Source organism: Populus alba, chromosome 10 (assembly GCF_005239225.2).
Source record: "Populus alba chromosome 10, ASM523922v2, whole genome shotgun sequence".
Lineage (NCBI taxonomy): Eukaryota > Viridiplantae > Streptophyta > Magnoliopsida > Malpighiales > Salicaceae > Populus > Populus alba.
Window position 1 is genome coordinate 11,441,294 of NC_133293.1, and position 16,107 is coordinate 11,457,400.

The 16,107-nt window shown below is 32.0% G+C and overlaps 1 protein-coding gene across 1 annotated transcript; it reads left to right on the forward strand.

The window, feature by feature from the left end:
- Positions 1 to 9,762: 9,762 nt before the first annotated feature.
- On the forward strand, positions 9,763 to 13,472 carry LOC118046517 (phytosulfokine receptor 1). The gene has a single exon (XM_035055457.2). The coding sequence runs from the start codon at positions 10,088 to 10,090 to the stop codon at positions 13,151 to 13,153; it is 3,066 nt and encodes a 1,021-aa protein (XP_034911348.1). The 5' UTR covers positions 9,763 to 10,087; the 3' UTR covers positions 13,154 to 13,472.
- The last annotated feature ends 2,635 nt before the right edge of the window (positions 13,473 to 16,107 follow it).

Genomic DNA, 16,107 nt, shown 5'->3' on the forward strand with positions numbered 1-16,107 from the left:
CTTCTGGGTTGCGGGCCTTGCGGCTCGTATCCCTGGAAGGCTCAGTTGGCACTGTTTTTGTTTGTGTAGTTTTCTTTTCTTTTCTTTTCATAAGATAAAAAAGTCATTATATCGTGATATTATTGTAAAATATGGCTGGAAAACGGAAGTTTAGTGGTCGAAATAGAGGAAATCTAGCCACCTTCGAAATTAGAATTGGACCGTTTAGGTGTCACGCGATTCGCTGGCTAGATTTTTTATAACGTAAAAAAGTGATGTTGATGTATTTTAAAGAATAACAGAAAATCCAAAGCATCATATTACAGAACAAAAATTTTAAAAATAATAATTATCAATTGCCAGTGATCAAAATATAAAAAGATTAAATCAAGAAAAAATATTAGTGCATGTAAAGAAATCTAAAAAAACAATGAATCAACAAATTCAAGCAAGGTCGTCAAAACTCACGAACAGAATCATGTGAACAGGATAGTCCAATAAAAAATAAAACATGAAAAAATATGAAACTTGATTTTAAAAAAAGGATAATAACAAATGAAATAAAACGGAGCTACCTCATAAAATACTTGAGTCGCCCAATTAAACTTATTATCTATATAATGAGCAAGAGATAACCTATTTAAAATGAAATTGTGAAAAAATAACAGAAAAAATGAACAATTTTAAATAATGTAATAATAATATTAAAAAAAATACAAATTCATGTTAACTTTTCAAACTCATGTCCAAGTTAGTAACTAAACAGGAAGCACCATGTATGGAAAACCACCATTTTAAAACTCGACTTTACTCGACTCGACTCAACTCCATGGGCTGGCCCATGACCCGAGACTTAGGCCACGCAAAGTTTTGAAAGAAATATGGGGAGAATTGACCTAGTGTGAAACAATAAAACATATAGATTGACTTGTTACCCAGTCAACCAGTGACAAACCTCGTCAAAATCGATTTATAACTCGTTGACTATTTTTTTTATTTAAAAAAAATATGTCATTTTAGATTTTTTATAAAAGAAAACAATTTGGTTGACTTAAGGTAACTCAGGTCAATCCACCTGATTCGTGACCTGGTAATTGCCCTAGATCGACTCTTAAGTCGAGTCTAGAAACTATGAGAAACACCATGAAGACCATCTCCCAGCAGATCAAATATTGAGTGATAAAATTAATACACACACATAAAAGAACATATAAAAAAAATAGCGAGTGAGAGAATAAAGACCTGATTTGAAAAGAAAAAAAAAGGAGGACAACTTGAAATTTTTAATTAAATGAAAAATTAAAAAGAAAAATAAAATTAACAAAGGCATCTAAAACAAAAAATAAAAATCAAGAAAATGAGGATAAGATTTGAAAATAAAATAAAAGTTTAAGATCATGGATCTAGTTATGAGATTCGAAACAAATTAAAACTTGATAAAAGTGTTGAGAATCGAAATTGTAAATCAAAACACTAAGGGTCAAACCTTAACTATCATAAAACCTTGAATTGCAGGGTAAAATAAAAAGAAAAACCAATTTCACAAATGAATAATAAAAAAAAAAATCAAAGAATGATGATTGAGTTTGAAAAAAGAAAAAATCAAAATTATTGATTAAATGATGAAATTAAAAATAATAAAAGAACTAATAATCAAACTTCAAGGGTGGGGAGGGAGAGAAAAAGAAAAAAGAAAAAAGAGGCGACCAACGACAAACTATCATTGTAATCACCACACGTGCTGCCCCAGATCTCCAAACATCGTAACAGAAGCTAACATCTCTCTATTAAATGACGGCTCATATACTACTTGAAAAGCAAGAAGCTAGCCCACACGATAGCACAAGTGAGCAAGTGCCAACAATTTTTTTAACAATTCTTATAAATAAAAAAAGACTAGATTACCCCTAACCCGACTTGATAATAAGAAAAACACATGGAAAATGATAGGAACCCTTGAATGCAAGGCTAAATAAATTTGATTTCAGGGGCAATTTAGGCAATTTAATTTTTTAAATAAAATAAAAAACTAAAAATACCCCTTGATGCTAATTAAATGAAATAAATTTTAAGAGTGATCTAGTAATTTTATCGTGCACAATAAAATATGACCTGAAAATAAAGTTCCAGGTGAATTTGACTATGATATTTGTATCCTAAGAAAAAGATGAAATTACCCTCTTAGCATAGTTATATGTTCTTGTGTGGCTGGGGCAAAACAGTAAATTTAATGTGCAAATCCAGTAGATTATGAGCTTATACACTAAATACTGATCACTTTTAGTGTTTTTTTATTATTGTCAAAATAAGAAGAAGAATTTAGAATTAACAGCTGAGATAAACTTTTAATCTGAAGTTGATATAGATTGTTTAATGACAGCTGAGATTTAGTGCTCCATGACTGAGATGAATATAACTCCAAAACCTTTTCCATAAAACATTTACTGTAACTGTATCTAATAAATAATAATTAATTATTGGTGTAGTGTTTTTTATTGCAATTCGTTCAACAATGCACAAGAAATTACCGGTCAGAGGCAAAGCAAAACAGTAATTACTGTGCATAAATACATATTCACGAGCACTCCAATCTCAAAATCTTGATGTTTCGAATGTCATATGACATCCCATGAAAATGAGGAACATGTATTTGACATGTGCAAGATAAATTAATATTTTGAGAGAAATTAATTCTTTTCTATGAAGATGTGTTCAAATTGATTAAAAAGCAATTGAATCTCATGGGTAGGTCATGTGATAAAATAATATTTTGAGAGAAATTAATATTTTGACATGTCAAATAATGTATTTGACATGTGCAAGATAAATTAATATTTTGAGAGAAATTAATTCTTTTCTATGAAGATGTGTTCAAATTGATTAAAAAGCAATTGAATCTCAAGGGTAGGTCATGCGATAAAATAAAATAAAAAATTTGTTATCCTTTTAAAGTATATCATATTAAAAAAATAAAGTTTGAACTTTGAAACTATCTTTCAACGATAAAGAAAGAAAAAAACTCAAAGACAGCCTGCAGGGTGAACCTAGAACATGGGCCGGGAGGCATGGCAGGTCCAGTTGTTTTTAACCCATATAGCACATGGTTTAACTAGGTAGATGGTTTATATTGTACTGAATTAAATTTTTTCTAGTATAAAAAAATAATCAAACACTTCGATGATGATAATGTTTTTAAAAACTCAGGAAAAATCTGGAAGACAAGTTAAACTTATTTTATTCAATAATATGATTATAAAAAAGCCAATGATAATAATAATAAAAAAAAACAATCACTGATTGAGAAAAATAAATGTTTGATAGTATTATAAAAATATTCTTTTTATAAACTTATCATAAAAATATTCTTATTATAAATATTTTTAAACTTATTATAAAAATATAGCATTTCAGATATTCTTAAAAGTTCTGAATATTCTTATTTGATAACGGAGCAATAATTAAATGAAAATTAGATAAATTTATTGAGAGGAAAAAAAATAAAAAAATAAAAAATTAATTTTTAAAAAATAATATAAAAACAACTCTAATTAATACACTAAACTTATAGTTTGTAATTTATTGAGAGGAAAAAAATAAAAAAATAAAAAATTAATAATTTTTTTTAAAAAATTAATTTTAAAAAAATAATATAAAAACAACTCTAATTAATACACTAAACTTACAGTTTGTTTATGAAATCAGAATAACCTGTGAAAAAAAAAAAAACAACAAGAGAAAGTATTGACATGTTGCTTGAAAATTAAAAAAATAATGGTGTTAGGATTCAATCTAAATGTAAACTTGGTTTTCACTAGATAGTTGCTCTATGTTACGATTAAATTAAATATTTTTTTAAATATAGAAAAAAAATATTATAGTGTTTGATAACATTTTTTCTGTAAAAAAAATTAATTATATGAGATTTAACCTGGCGTGATCTGATTGACTTGATGGGTCAAAAAACAATCAGAATGAATAGTACAAACATAACTTAACTCAATAAAATTTAAAATAACTTTTTTAAAAAAAAATATTAAGATTACAATATATAAAATTGATCAAAATTAACTTAGATTAACTTATTAAATTATCAACCTAAATCGTGAAAATATAACAATTTCATATAAAACAAATCAAAATAAGTTTGAATCCTTGTTCCTATTCAGTCAAATATTGATGAATAATTTTTTTAAAAAAAAAAACAATCAAAAAATAAAAATATCTTGAGTTAACCTTATAAATTCATAACTTGAGTAATAAAATCATGATGATCCTGTAAAAAGTACAAAACAAATTATAAAGCTCAATTCTTAATTAACTCAATATCAAATAATGATTTAAAATAAAAATAAAAAAATAACCGAGTTAACATATTAACTCGTTTTCGAGTAATAAAACCGAGATAACCTTAGAGAAAGCAGCCTAGAAAACAACCTTAATCAACTCGGGTTACCTTGCCAAACCCATGACTTGGGTCATGAGATTAAGATAATCTTATATATTTAAAAAAATTATTAAGCTATTCTCAGTCAACTCATTATTGAATAGTAAAATTGGATTAAAAAAACATACAATAAAATGATTAAAAGTTAATTCAGGTTAATCCACAAAACTCATGATTTAGGTCGCAAGGCCATGATAACCTGCAAAAAAAAAAAAAGAAATAAATCACTATGTCTAATTCTTAATTAATTTGATGTTGAATGAAAATATTGAAAAAATATTAATAAAAAAAAAACAAGTCAAACAATTTAACTTGTGAAACCAATAACATTGTTATGGGACTATAATAACTATATAGAAAACAAACCTTGATAAATTATAAAACTCAATTTTTAATCAACTAAATGTTGAAAAATAATAATAATAAAATACCATTATAAACTGTATTTTATAAGGTGAAACACCTAAAAAATCACTATTTTTTTAATTTTTACAAATTTTAAGTTTCACTTTTATTCTAGTTTATGTAATCCTTGGAAATAAAAAAAAAATTATAAAGTTTTTGGCAGAGTGCCAACTCTTTTCACACCCACGTTTAATGGAATCTTCGTATTACTGAATCGACAAATTTTAGAATACAAGAATTCCCATGCAAAAAAAAATAAAAAACGAACGGAGACGATGATGTAAATAAACTACGATGAATAGGTCCAGTTTCTTGGCTCCCGTGGTCCACAAGATCCGCGGGCCCACCCGCAAGAATAGAAATTTCTCACAATCCTTATGGGCTCCATCTGACAGTTGTTATCAATCAAACGTCATTACCAAACTCACTCTCAATCTTTTCGGCTCATAAATGATTCAGCACAATATGTTAGAACTTGTTGGATCCTGCTAAGACTTTGTAGAAAGAACTGGAACTGGCTTCCTCTGTCAATCACATCTTCAAAAGCATGTTCATGGTAGAATTCAAGATTCTCATCCCAAGAAACCAAGAAGATTTCACACTGCATATTTCTTTTTTTTTTATTTTAATCCATTTTGACGCTATATTCGGCCGGCGAGATGGAAGAAATAGCACGAGCCACGAGGAAATGATGAAATAACTCGTCCCCTGTTTTGATAGAATAATTCAGATAGACGGTAAAAAATAAGAGGAAAAAAATTGTGATTGATTTCTTAATTGACGCATTTTGGGGTGTTTGAAAAATCCTCTGAATAAACCCGCATCGTATGAATTGGTATTGAAAAAAATAAACAAACCAAACTTTATAGAAACTTTAGTGTTTTTTTTTTTTTCAAAATGATTTTAATATTTATAGTTTACATTGTCTTGTTATGTCACAAGTCACGTTAATTTTTTTAATATAACAAAAAATGTTCAAGCCGTTAATAACTATATAAAATTGTTATTAAGTGCCCACCTTAAAATTTTCTTGGATAACTTCTTTTCTAATTCAAGTTTAAAATTAAATTATATTGGAGTTTTCAACGTGATCTAATTGACTTAATCAATCTAGAAACAACTCGTTTGATCATTAAAAAAGTATAATAAAAATTAAGAAAAAAAAAAAAAATTGACAGGAAAAAAACATCTTGAATAAACTTTTTGTCTAGCTCAGATTTAAAATTAAATCATGTAAGAGTTACCCCACATAACTTAATCAACATGGTCAGTTCAAAGACAACTTATCAAATTATATAAAAAAAAAATTAAGGATGAAATTGAGTGGGAAAAAAGATGTAAATGATAAAGAAAATTCTATTAACCCAATTCTTTGTCTTGCGTAGGTTTGAAATTAAACCACATGGGAGTTATCTCGATGTAACTTTGTTTATTTTTTTAGTCAAAAAATAATCTAACTTACTGGTAAAAAAAATATGAGGATGAAATCAAGAAAAAAAAAGATGAAATTGACATGAAAAAAATATCGATCAATTTTTTTTTTATCTTATCTAGATTTAAAATTAAATTATATAAGAGTTATTATGATATAATTTAATTATTAAAAGTAACTTGAATAATAATAAAAAATATTATTTTAATAATGAGACTAAGATAAAAAAAAAAAAAAAGGGACAAGAGTGAAATAAAAGAAGGGAGGAGTTGAAACGAGAAAAAATAGAAGAGTGAGAGGTTGAATTGAAAAAAAAAAGAAAATGTAATGCTCTCTCTCACTATGAAAGAAAAATGTTAAGGGGAACAAAAATCCACACGCTTGGAAGATAAAAATAGATTATTGCAAGCATACCTATTTATTGTCCAAAACGTCGATGTGCATATATGGCAGGGTTTGTTTGTTTTTTATGTTTTTTGTTTGTGAAAAAAAAACAAATGATTTCGTCTTCTTCGTTGATTTTCAAGTTCGAACGTTAGAATTAGTTTTAAGAAAATTATTCTTCTATATAAATGATACACATTTTCAAATTATTTATAAAGGGAAATTAACATCTTCTCATACCAAAGCTGAGAAAAAAAAAATAAAATTATACATCCCTGCAACTGGTGTTATTTTTTTTTTTTGATAAAACTGCAATTTTGCTCTTGTGAATTCATCGATATTCTATTTCTATTCCTATAATTTAAAACTTTTCAATATTACTCCTATAGTATTTAAAGAGTTTCAATTTTCAATATTACCCCAATGGTGTTTTAAAAGTTTCAATTTTGTCCCTGACTCCTAGAAAAACTCACTTTTCTTCATAGTTTTTTCTATTTTATGTATTTTTTAATCCCATGATCCCATAAATCACTTTAAAACCTCAGAAAATAAATTGAAAATGTAGACTATTTAATGATCAGGGCTAAATAGGAACTTTTAAAAAATTAGAGGGTAACATTAAGAAATCTAAACTATAGGAACAGAAGTGGACATTGATGAATCTACAGGGCCATCAGTGAAGACCAATCTTCCAACTGTTTTGTTTATTGAAAATTAATAATAATGGCGGCTCCTGGCATGTTTTGGAGGACTCTGTGCACTTGTCGCCGCCCACCCTTTGACTTCTACATATGGCCGCATCCAATTTGCATTCATTCTCACCGTCTATTGCCGGTCATCTTAACTTTAAATAAAAGTATTACAATCTTAGATTTTCAAATTATTAAAACAACTAAATTTCACGAGGATTCGTATAAATAATAATGAATTATGATAATATATTTGTTTAATTATTCTATAATATATTTTTCTTGTAGCTCATTTAGTTAACGTGTTTTTCTTAAATGAAAGGTCACGGGTTCGAGTTGATGGATAATAATATTATTTATTATATTTTAGATGACTTGTGATCTATATAATTTTTTGGCTTGTACTTTTTTATAACCGACCCATTATTATTTTTTTATTTTTCTTTGTTGTTTTTCCATTCTTTGTTTTTTTTAATTATATCTTTTAATTTTAATTTTTTATTAAATTTTATCATTTAATATTTAATTTATTGTAAATTAATTTTTATATTTTTATCATAAAATAAAATAAAATAAAAATAATTTTAGACAGTGAAGTTTATAACTCACATTATATAAGATAAACTTGACATGATTTTTTTTTATTTATCCAACCAATAAGTTCATGTTGGAATATCTTAAATAATTTAACTTAAAATTCGGGTTAAATAAAGAGTTGGGTTATATTTTTTAAGTTTTAAATATTATATTAAATTTAATAAAAATACTGAAAAATTTCTAATGATATAAATATTATTTTTTCATGTTTTAAATTTTTTTTTATCCAAGCCCAAGCAATAACCTAATACTGTCAAGACATAAATGGAAGTTGGTTTAAAGTGATAGGTGAGTTTATTTTTAACCAAACTGGTAAATGAGATAGTTTATATTCAGAGTTCAATTTTTAAAATAGATTATGATAAATAAATATATTATTGAGCATGTACAATCCTACCCGTATTTAGATTCCAATATATGATATCTTGGATATCCTATCCGTATATGGCTTCGTCGTAAATACAATAAAATACTTTCTGATATGTATGAAATCGATTCAAGCTTAATTTCATCATAAAACGTGAAAAGGATAACGTTATTCATGAATTGCTGTGTACTTTCTTTATACATATATATAAAAAAAAACCATTTGACTAACGAGAGAAACTCACTCCCTCCCAAGTCCCAACGGTCCAAGTTTCTCTCGCCACCAGTAAAAGAGGGACAAAAGCAGGAATTTAAAAAAAAATTACGAGCGCTTTTTTTTTTTTTAAAAAAAACCAGCACAGATAAATTCTTTTAGAAAATAATATAGTTTGAATATATATATGACAGATATTTTGAATTGATTATAATATTTTTTTTTCCCGTGGTTTTAAAGTGATTATTTTCTGGTATCAAATTTATTTTATTTTATATAGCTGAATCATGTAAACATAATTATTATTACTTTTAGAGTAAATTAATCATAATAATCACACAATTATTACCATAGAAATAATATATAAAATTTTTAAAATATCATCTTTTACTTATATAGCTAATGTTTTGCATTTATAATCAATTTCTATCTATCTTTTTATAAGAAGGTAATATTTTAATATACAATAACTTCAACTAATTATATTTTAAATTTGAAACTTGTATTGAAAAAAAAGTTAATTGATAAGTTTATTTAAAATCAACATCAATGTTAATCATTACTAAAATAAAATAATTATATTAATTTGATTTTTCAAGAAAGTAATTATTTTTATCAATTATTAATTTTTATTTATGTGGGTATTCGGACCAATTTGTGCGTATCTTATTTAATCTCACGGACTCTGAAATTCATGACCATGTAAATTACCAGTGACCCTAAAAGGATTCAAATTCGTGACCATTAAAAAACAAATCCAAGACCTAATCAATTGAGTTACCCCATAAGATTTAATTCTTTTTTTTCTTGTTGTTTTTTTAGATTAACGTGGATGTCCGAGTTAACTTGTGCACACATCAATTAATTTCATGGATTCTAGAGTTAACAATTATATAAACCTTCAATAATTTTAAGATTTATAAAACTTAAATTTCTGACATTTAAAAACAAATTCATCACCTAACAAATTAAACTTTATCCTTCATAATTGATTTAATTCGTCTTCTTATTATTAGTAGCTGTTGTACATAGAAAGTTGGATATAATTAATGATCTCTGGTTTGCTGATATGAAATAATGATATAGGATATTAATTATTTACTAGAGCTAGGATGCTAAAATCTCTTGTTACCTACCGGCATTTTTTTTTTTGACGTGTACTAGTTTGCCAAAACATTTCTTGGACTGTCTTGACTCTTGGATATAATAATAAAATCTGTGTCTTAGGTGTAGCAACTGGACAGAAGAGAAGAGAAGCAAGTACGTAGCGAGAGAGACACCCGCAATTGTGTTTGTTTGGTCAAAAGCCCACCATTTCTTTATCTGACAGCTCTCCTCTCCTTTTCGACTTCTTCTTTAATGGTTTCCAATACCAAACAAACAAACCCATCTTCTCCCCCCTCCCTCTTTTTTCTCTCAACTTTCTTCTTCTTTCTTCTTCAACATTAGATGGGCACTTCACAAATCTTCATCTCCTTGAAGGGCTTTGCTGGTTCTTAGTAATATCACACACCCTCTCCCCCCTCTCTCTAATTGTCTTCACGCTTTGTGGAACTTTCTTCTCTTCTGTTACTGACATGGGGTTCCAAGCTTTGTGGGTTGCGTTTCTTGTTCTTGGATTCTTGATGTTCCAAGCTCGAGTCTTGCAATCACAGAACCTAGCATGCAACCAGAATGACTTGAAGGCATTACAGGAGTTTATGAGAGGCTTACAATCACCAATTCAAGGTTGGGGTACTACCAATTCATCATCCTCTGATTGCTGCAACTGGCCAGGCATCACTTGCTACTCTTCCACTTCACTTGGTCTAGTAAATGATTCTGTGAATTCTGGCAGAGTGACAAAATTAGAGCTTGTAAGGCAAAGACTGACTGGCAAACTTGTGGAATCAGTAGGCAGTTTGGATCAGCTTAGAACCCTCAATCTCACCCACAATTTCCTCAAAGATTCACTTCCTTTCTCATTGTTTCACTTGCCAAAACTAGAGGTTCTAGACTTGAGTTCCAATGACTTTTCCGGCTCTATCCCACAAAGCATCAATCTTCCCTCCATCAAATTCCTTGACATTTCCTCAAATTATTTAAGTGGCTCGCTTCCTACACATATTTGTCAAAACTCTTCAAGAATTCAGGTTCTTGTTTTGGCTGTTAACTACTTCTCTGGTATTCTTTCACCTGGGATAGGGAATTGCACCACCTTGGAGCATCTCTGTCTTGGAATGAATGATCTCATTGGTGGTATAAGTGAGGACATCTTTCAGCTGCAAAAACTGAAGCTTCTGGGTCTCCAAGATAACAAGCTTTCGGGGAATTTGAGTACTGGTATTGGTAAACTCCTTAGCCTTGAACGTCTAGACATTTCCTCTAATGATTTTTCGGGTACCATTCCAGATGTTTTTCGCAGCTTATCAAAGTTGAAGTTTTTCTTAGGCCATTCTAATTATTTTGTTGGTAGAATACCCATCTCCTTGGCAAATTCTCCCTCTCTCAATCTGCTTAATTTGAGAAATAATTCACTTGGAGGCATTATTGAGCTGAATTGTTCTGCCATGACTAATTTGTCATCTCTTGATTTAGCTACTAATAGTTTTAGTGGGAATGTGCCTTCTTATCTTCCTGCTTGTAAGAATTTGAAGAATATTAATCTTGCCAAGAACAAATTCACCGGCAAAATCCCAGAAAGCTTCAAGAATTTTCAAGGCCTTTCCTACCTTTCCCTCTCAAATTGCAGCATTACCAATCTTTCATCTACCCTTCGAATCCTGCAACAGTGCAAGAGTTTAACGGCTCTGGTCCTCACCTTGAATTTCCAAGGTGAAGCATTGCCTGCTGATCCTACGCTTCATTTTGAGAACTTGAAGGTTCTTGTTATTGCTAATTGTAGACTCACAGGATCAATACCCCAATGGTTGAGCAACAGCTCAAAATTGCAGTTGGTGGATTTGTCATGGAACAACTTGAGTGGAACTATTCCTTCCTGGTTTGGTGGTTTTGTAAATCTCTTTTACTTGGACTTATCAAACAATTCATTTACTGGCGAGATTCCAAGGAGCTTGACTGAATTGCCAAGCCTCATCAGCAAGAGTATCTCAATTGAGGAGCCTTCACCGTATTTCCCATTATTCATGAGAAGGAATGAAAGTGGGAGGGGGTTACAGTATAATCAGGTTCGGAGCTTTCCACCTACTTTGGCACTTAGTGACAACTTCCTTACTGGACCAATTTGGCCGGAGTTCGGTAATCTGACAAAGCTCCATATTTTTGAGTTGAAGTCTAACTTTTTGTCCGGAACTATACCTAGTGAATTATCGGGGATGACCAGCTTGGAGACTTTGGATTTGTCCCATAACAATCTTTCAGGGGTCATACCCTGGTCCTTGGTAAATCTCAGCTTTCTGTCCAAGTTCGGTGTTGCCTACAATCAACTACGTGGGAAGATCCCTACTGGAGGTCAGTTTATGACTTTCCCAAGCTCAAGCTTCGAAGGGAATCATCTTTGTGGTGACCATGGCACCCCTCCTTGCCCAAAACCTGACGGACCACTTGATTCACCCAGAAAATCAAGAAGAAACAAATATGTTATGTTCGGAATGGCTGTTGGCATTGTTTTTGGTGCAGCTTCCCTTGTCCTCATAATCATGATTGTGCTGAGAGCACACAGCCGGGTGTTGATCCTGAAAAGGTGGATGCTGACACGTGATAAAGAAGCAGAAGAACTCGATCCAAGGCTAATGGTTTTGTTGCAAAGTAAGGAGAACTATAAGGATGTCTCCCTGGAGGATCTATTGATATCCACCAACAATTTTGACCAGGCAAATATCATTGGCTGTGGGGGTTTCGGTATAGTTTACAGAGCTACCCTCCCTGATGGTAGAAAGCTTGCAATCAAACGTCTCTCTGGCGACTCTGGTCAGATGGACAGGGAATTCCGTGCTGAAGTAGAAGCCCTGTCAAGAGCTCAACATCCAAATCTCGTGCATCTCCAAGGTTATTGCATGTTCAAAAATGACAAACTCTTGGTATACCCTTACATGGAAAACAGTAGTTTGGATTATTGGTTGCATGAAAAAATCGACGGGCCATCCTCACTGGATTGGGATTCAAGGCTTCGAATTGCTCAAGGGGCTGCAAGGGGGCTCGCATATTTGCATCAAGCATGCGAGCCACATATCCTCCACCGGGATATAAAGTCCAGCAATATCCTTTTAGACAAGAATTTTAAAGCTTATTTAGCGGATTTTGGTCTCGCACGGCTCATGCTACCTTACGATACCCATGTTACAACTGATCTTGTGGGCACACTAGGCTACATTCCTCCTGAATACGGCCAAGCTGCAGTTGCTACCTACAAGGGGGATGTGTACAGTTTTGGGGTGGTTCTTTTGGAGCTTCTTACTGGGAGAAGGCCCATGGATATGTGCAAACCGAAAGGATCGCAGGATTTGATCTCTTGGGTGATTCAGATGAAGAAGGAAAATAGAGAAAGCGAGGTGTTTGATCCATTCATTTATGACAAGCAGAATGACAAGGAACTGCTACGAGCACTCGAGATTGCATGCCTTTGCTTAATCGAACACCCAAAACTAAGGCCCTCAACAGAGCAGCTAGTTTCTTGGCTTGATAGCATCGACACCAACACCTAGCTTTCCTACGTATTATCTGGAGACTCTGGTTTGTACAGCTAGAGATATTCCTTGTATACAATTAAGAAAGTCCATTTCAACCTATTATCTTTGTGTTTGCTGTATGAGTTGATCCTGCTGTAAATATTACCCACATGCTTGGGTTCTCAGAGTTTGCTGCTCTCCAGAGTGGAGGAGAGAAAGGGATCTAACCAAGGCGAGGAAATGTAGCTGTGCTACAAGTCTTTACATCAGAAATTAGTTCTCTGTAGAGAAAATTGTAAACTCTCAGACAAGCACAAAATAAAGTTTTATATATGCAAATTATCATGGTTAATCATGTTTGTTTTGTGCCCTGTGGTAAAAATTATTTTGTGTTAGTCGACTTCATTTGGCTAAGCTTTTTTTTTATTTTTACTTGAATCCTGATGTGTAGACCTTAGAGACCACGCCAGGGGATACCGGGACAGTTTTAGCTGCAAAGATAACTGCCTATGCTCTGTCAGGCCTGTCGAGAAGAATGTTTATGTTGTTTTTTAAAGTATTTATTTATATGAAAATGTATTAAAATATATATATTTTTAATATTAATAAATCAAAATGATCTAAAAATACTAAAATAATAAAAAATTACTTTGAAACATCTTTTTTTTTTTAAAAATTAATGAAAAACCAGTTTAATTGCAATTATAGACAGCATCCTGAAAAAAGGATAAAACCTTTCTATAATTTAAAAATAAATTCCAACTCTCGAGAATACATTGAATGGGAAATCTAAGAGTTTGTTGAGCTTCATTGGCTTCCTTGTGAATGTCAAGAAATTATTGTATCCATTTGGGGTCCATACAATGCTTTCTTCTTGTTTGTTCTTCGCCACTCCCTGGTCTTCTTCGGATGTCACCGTGTTTTTGCCTTTCAATGCTATTGACTTTTGGCTCGGTGTTTACTTTGAAATCTTTGCTGCCTGATAAAGATTTTAGGTGTCTTTACTTGAGATTTTTTGTCAAAAAACTGCCTTGGTTTAATGGAAATATAGGGACCTCGTTAGTTGTTATAGCTCGGCCATTTCACATTGTAAACAAGAGTAATTGCTCATGTAAACCTTTGTGATTTTTTGCTGTCTTTATACTATAGTTTGTTCTTGTGGGTCGCCAAGTGTTAATCATCACGATACTACACAGTAAATACTGCTCGTAGCAATCCACCCTTTTCTTTCTCTTCGTCTAGCAGGGGAGCAGTTCTCCAGCTATATAATAGCACGTATATTTAGGGTTTTATTTATTTATAAAAAACTGGTACATTTATCAAAGTGAGTGCGGATCTTGTTAGGCTACCATTGAGCGCTGGAGTATTCTCCTTCGAACCTTGCATGCCTGGTGATTGTGGGTTGGTCAGTCATATAGATTGCAGAGAGTTTTTGCATTGTGCTACCAAAATTACCTAAAACCATAGAGTCAAAAGAAAGGAACACACCAAGTTCTTGGTCCGTAGGTACTGCTTATAGACTTTACGTGGTATTTTACGACATTTCTAAAGTTTGACTGTTTCCCCATCTCTTAGCCAAATATTTGATTTTGAGCTTGGACTGGACATGCATGTTTTATCAAGTTGCCGGTCAACTCTGGCAAGTGGGAGGCGGGCTCGTAGCAGGATTCTTTTCTTTCCTCTCAAGCTTTTGTTCAGAAGTGGGACTTAGCATCAGATAAATGGAATATTGGAGGGCCAAAAGCAGACCATTGAAATTACTTCACCAACCAACATCTCGCCTGGAAATTAGAGGCAAAAAAGAAAGGAAAGAAAATGGCTCCTTGCACAGAAATCTCAATACAGATGCCAAAGGAGGGAGGGCCCATTCGGGGAGTCACTCAAAATATGACCACAGAATGCTCCCGTTGCACTGTGAGATAACTGGTAGTGCTAGTAATATTTTAGTAGTTCTCCTTTCTTCACCGGTTACCTCTGGCAAATCCCAACTGGGTGCAAAGAACTTTTGGTTTGTTTAGGTCATATTAAATAATTTTGATAGATAAGCACGAACCCTGCAATCAATTCCAGTGCCAGTGGCGCACTAGTTACTACGATGATTTTGACCAATAGAGGTTGCCAGACGTGCAAGAAAACGAACCGCCATGACATGGGATCTACGTTCAATATGTTAAACAAGAACACTTGATGCAAACACAAAACCTTTTGCCTGCAAATGAATCCAAACAAGAAACGTGTGCTTTTTACTTCCACTACTACAAGTGGGGTTGCCAAAACCGTTGTCATCACAACGACAGAGAAAGCAGGGCATGTTGCGCTAACTCCTTCAGGTGGCGAAAGCACAATCACAAGTATCTTTCACAAACCAGTGCGTGATGAACTATTCCATTCAAGTATTTCTTAAGACAACATGCTGTCTAGTCCCTTAACGTGTCCTCTATGGCGGGTTTGATACGACACCCATGCCTTAGCGTCGATATAATGTCATCATGGTCATTGAATTTGCTATTTTATTCAAATCTAGTGTTCTTGATGGCTATCTAGTGCTGGAACGTATACCCATCCAGAGAAACTAAAAGAAAAAGAAAAAGAAAAGCTCCATTAACTGGTTCACGAAATAGGAGCACCAGGCATGCCCTCGTCCAATCCTTTTACTGAGAAAAAGGCAGCACTGAAATCAAAGCCGAAATCTCCAAAAGTGTTTTGACACCACAAAGCATGAGTGGTGAATTAACCACTGACAACAAAATGCTTCAAGATTTACTAGGAACCTCATTTTACAAGTCCTCGAATCTGCCTTCTTTTAGCAAGTTTCCTAATTAGGAAGATTGGATGAAAGGATTTTCCAGACAAAAAATCTCATGCCTTTTCCTGAAAAATTATTTAGTGTAGTCACTGGTCTTACACGAGCCACAATAGAGTGCCTCTCTGACTCTGTTGCCAACCTGATCTGACTTGCGAGAGCTGGGGATTTGCAATTAAAACTCATT

Excerpts from the sequence above, each read along its gene's own strand:
- LOC118046517 (XM_035055457.2), top strand. The coding sequence starts at position 10,088 with ATGGGGTTCCAAGCTTTGTGGGTTGCGTTTCTTGTTCTTGGATTCTTG.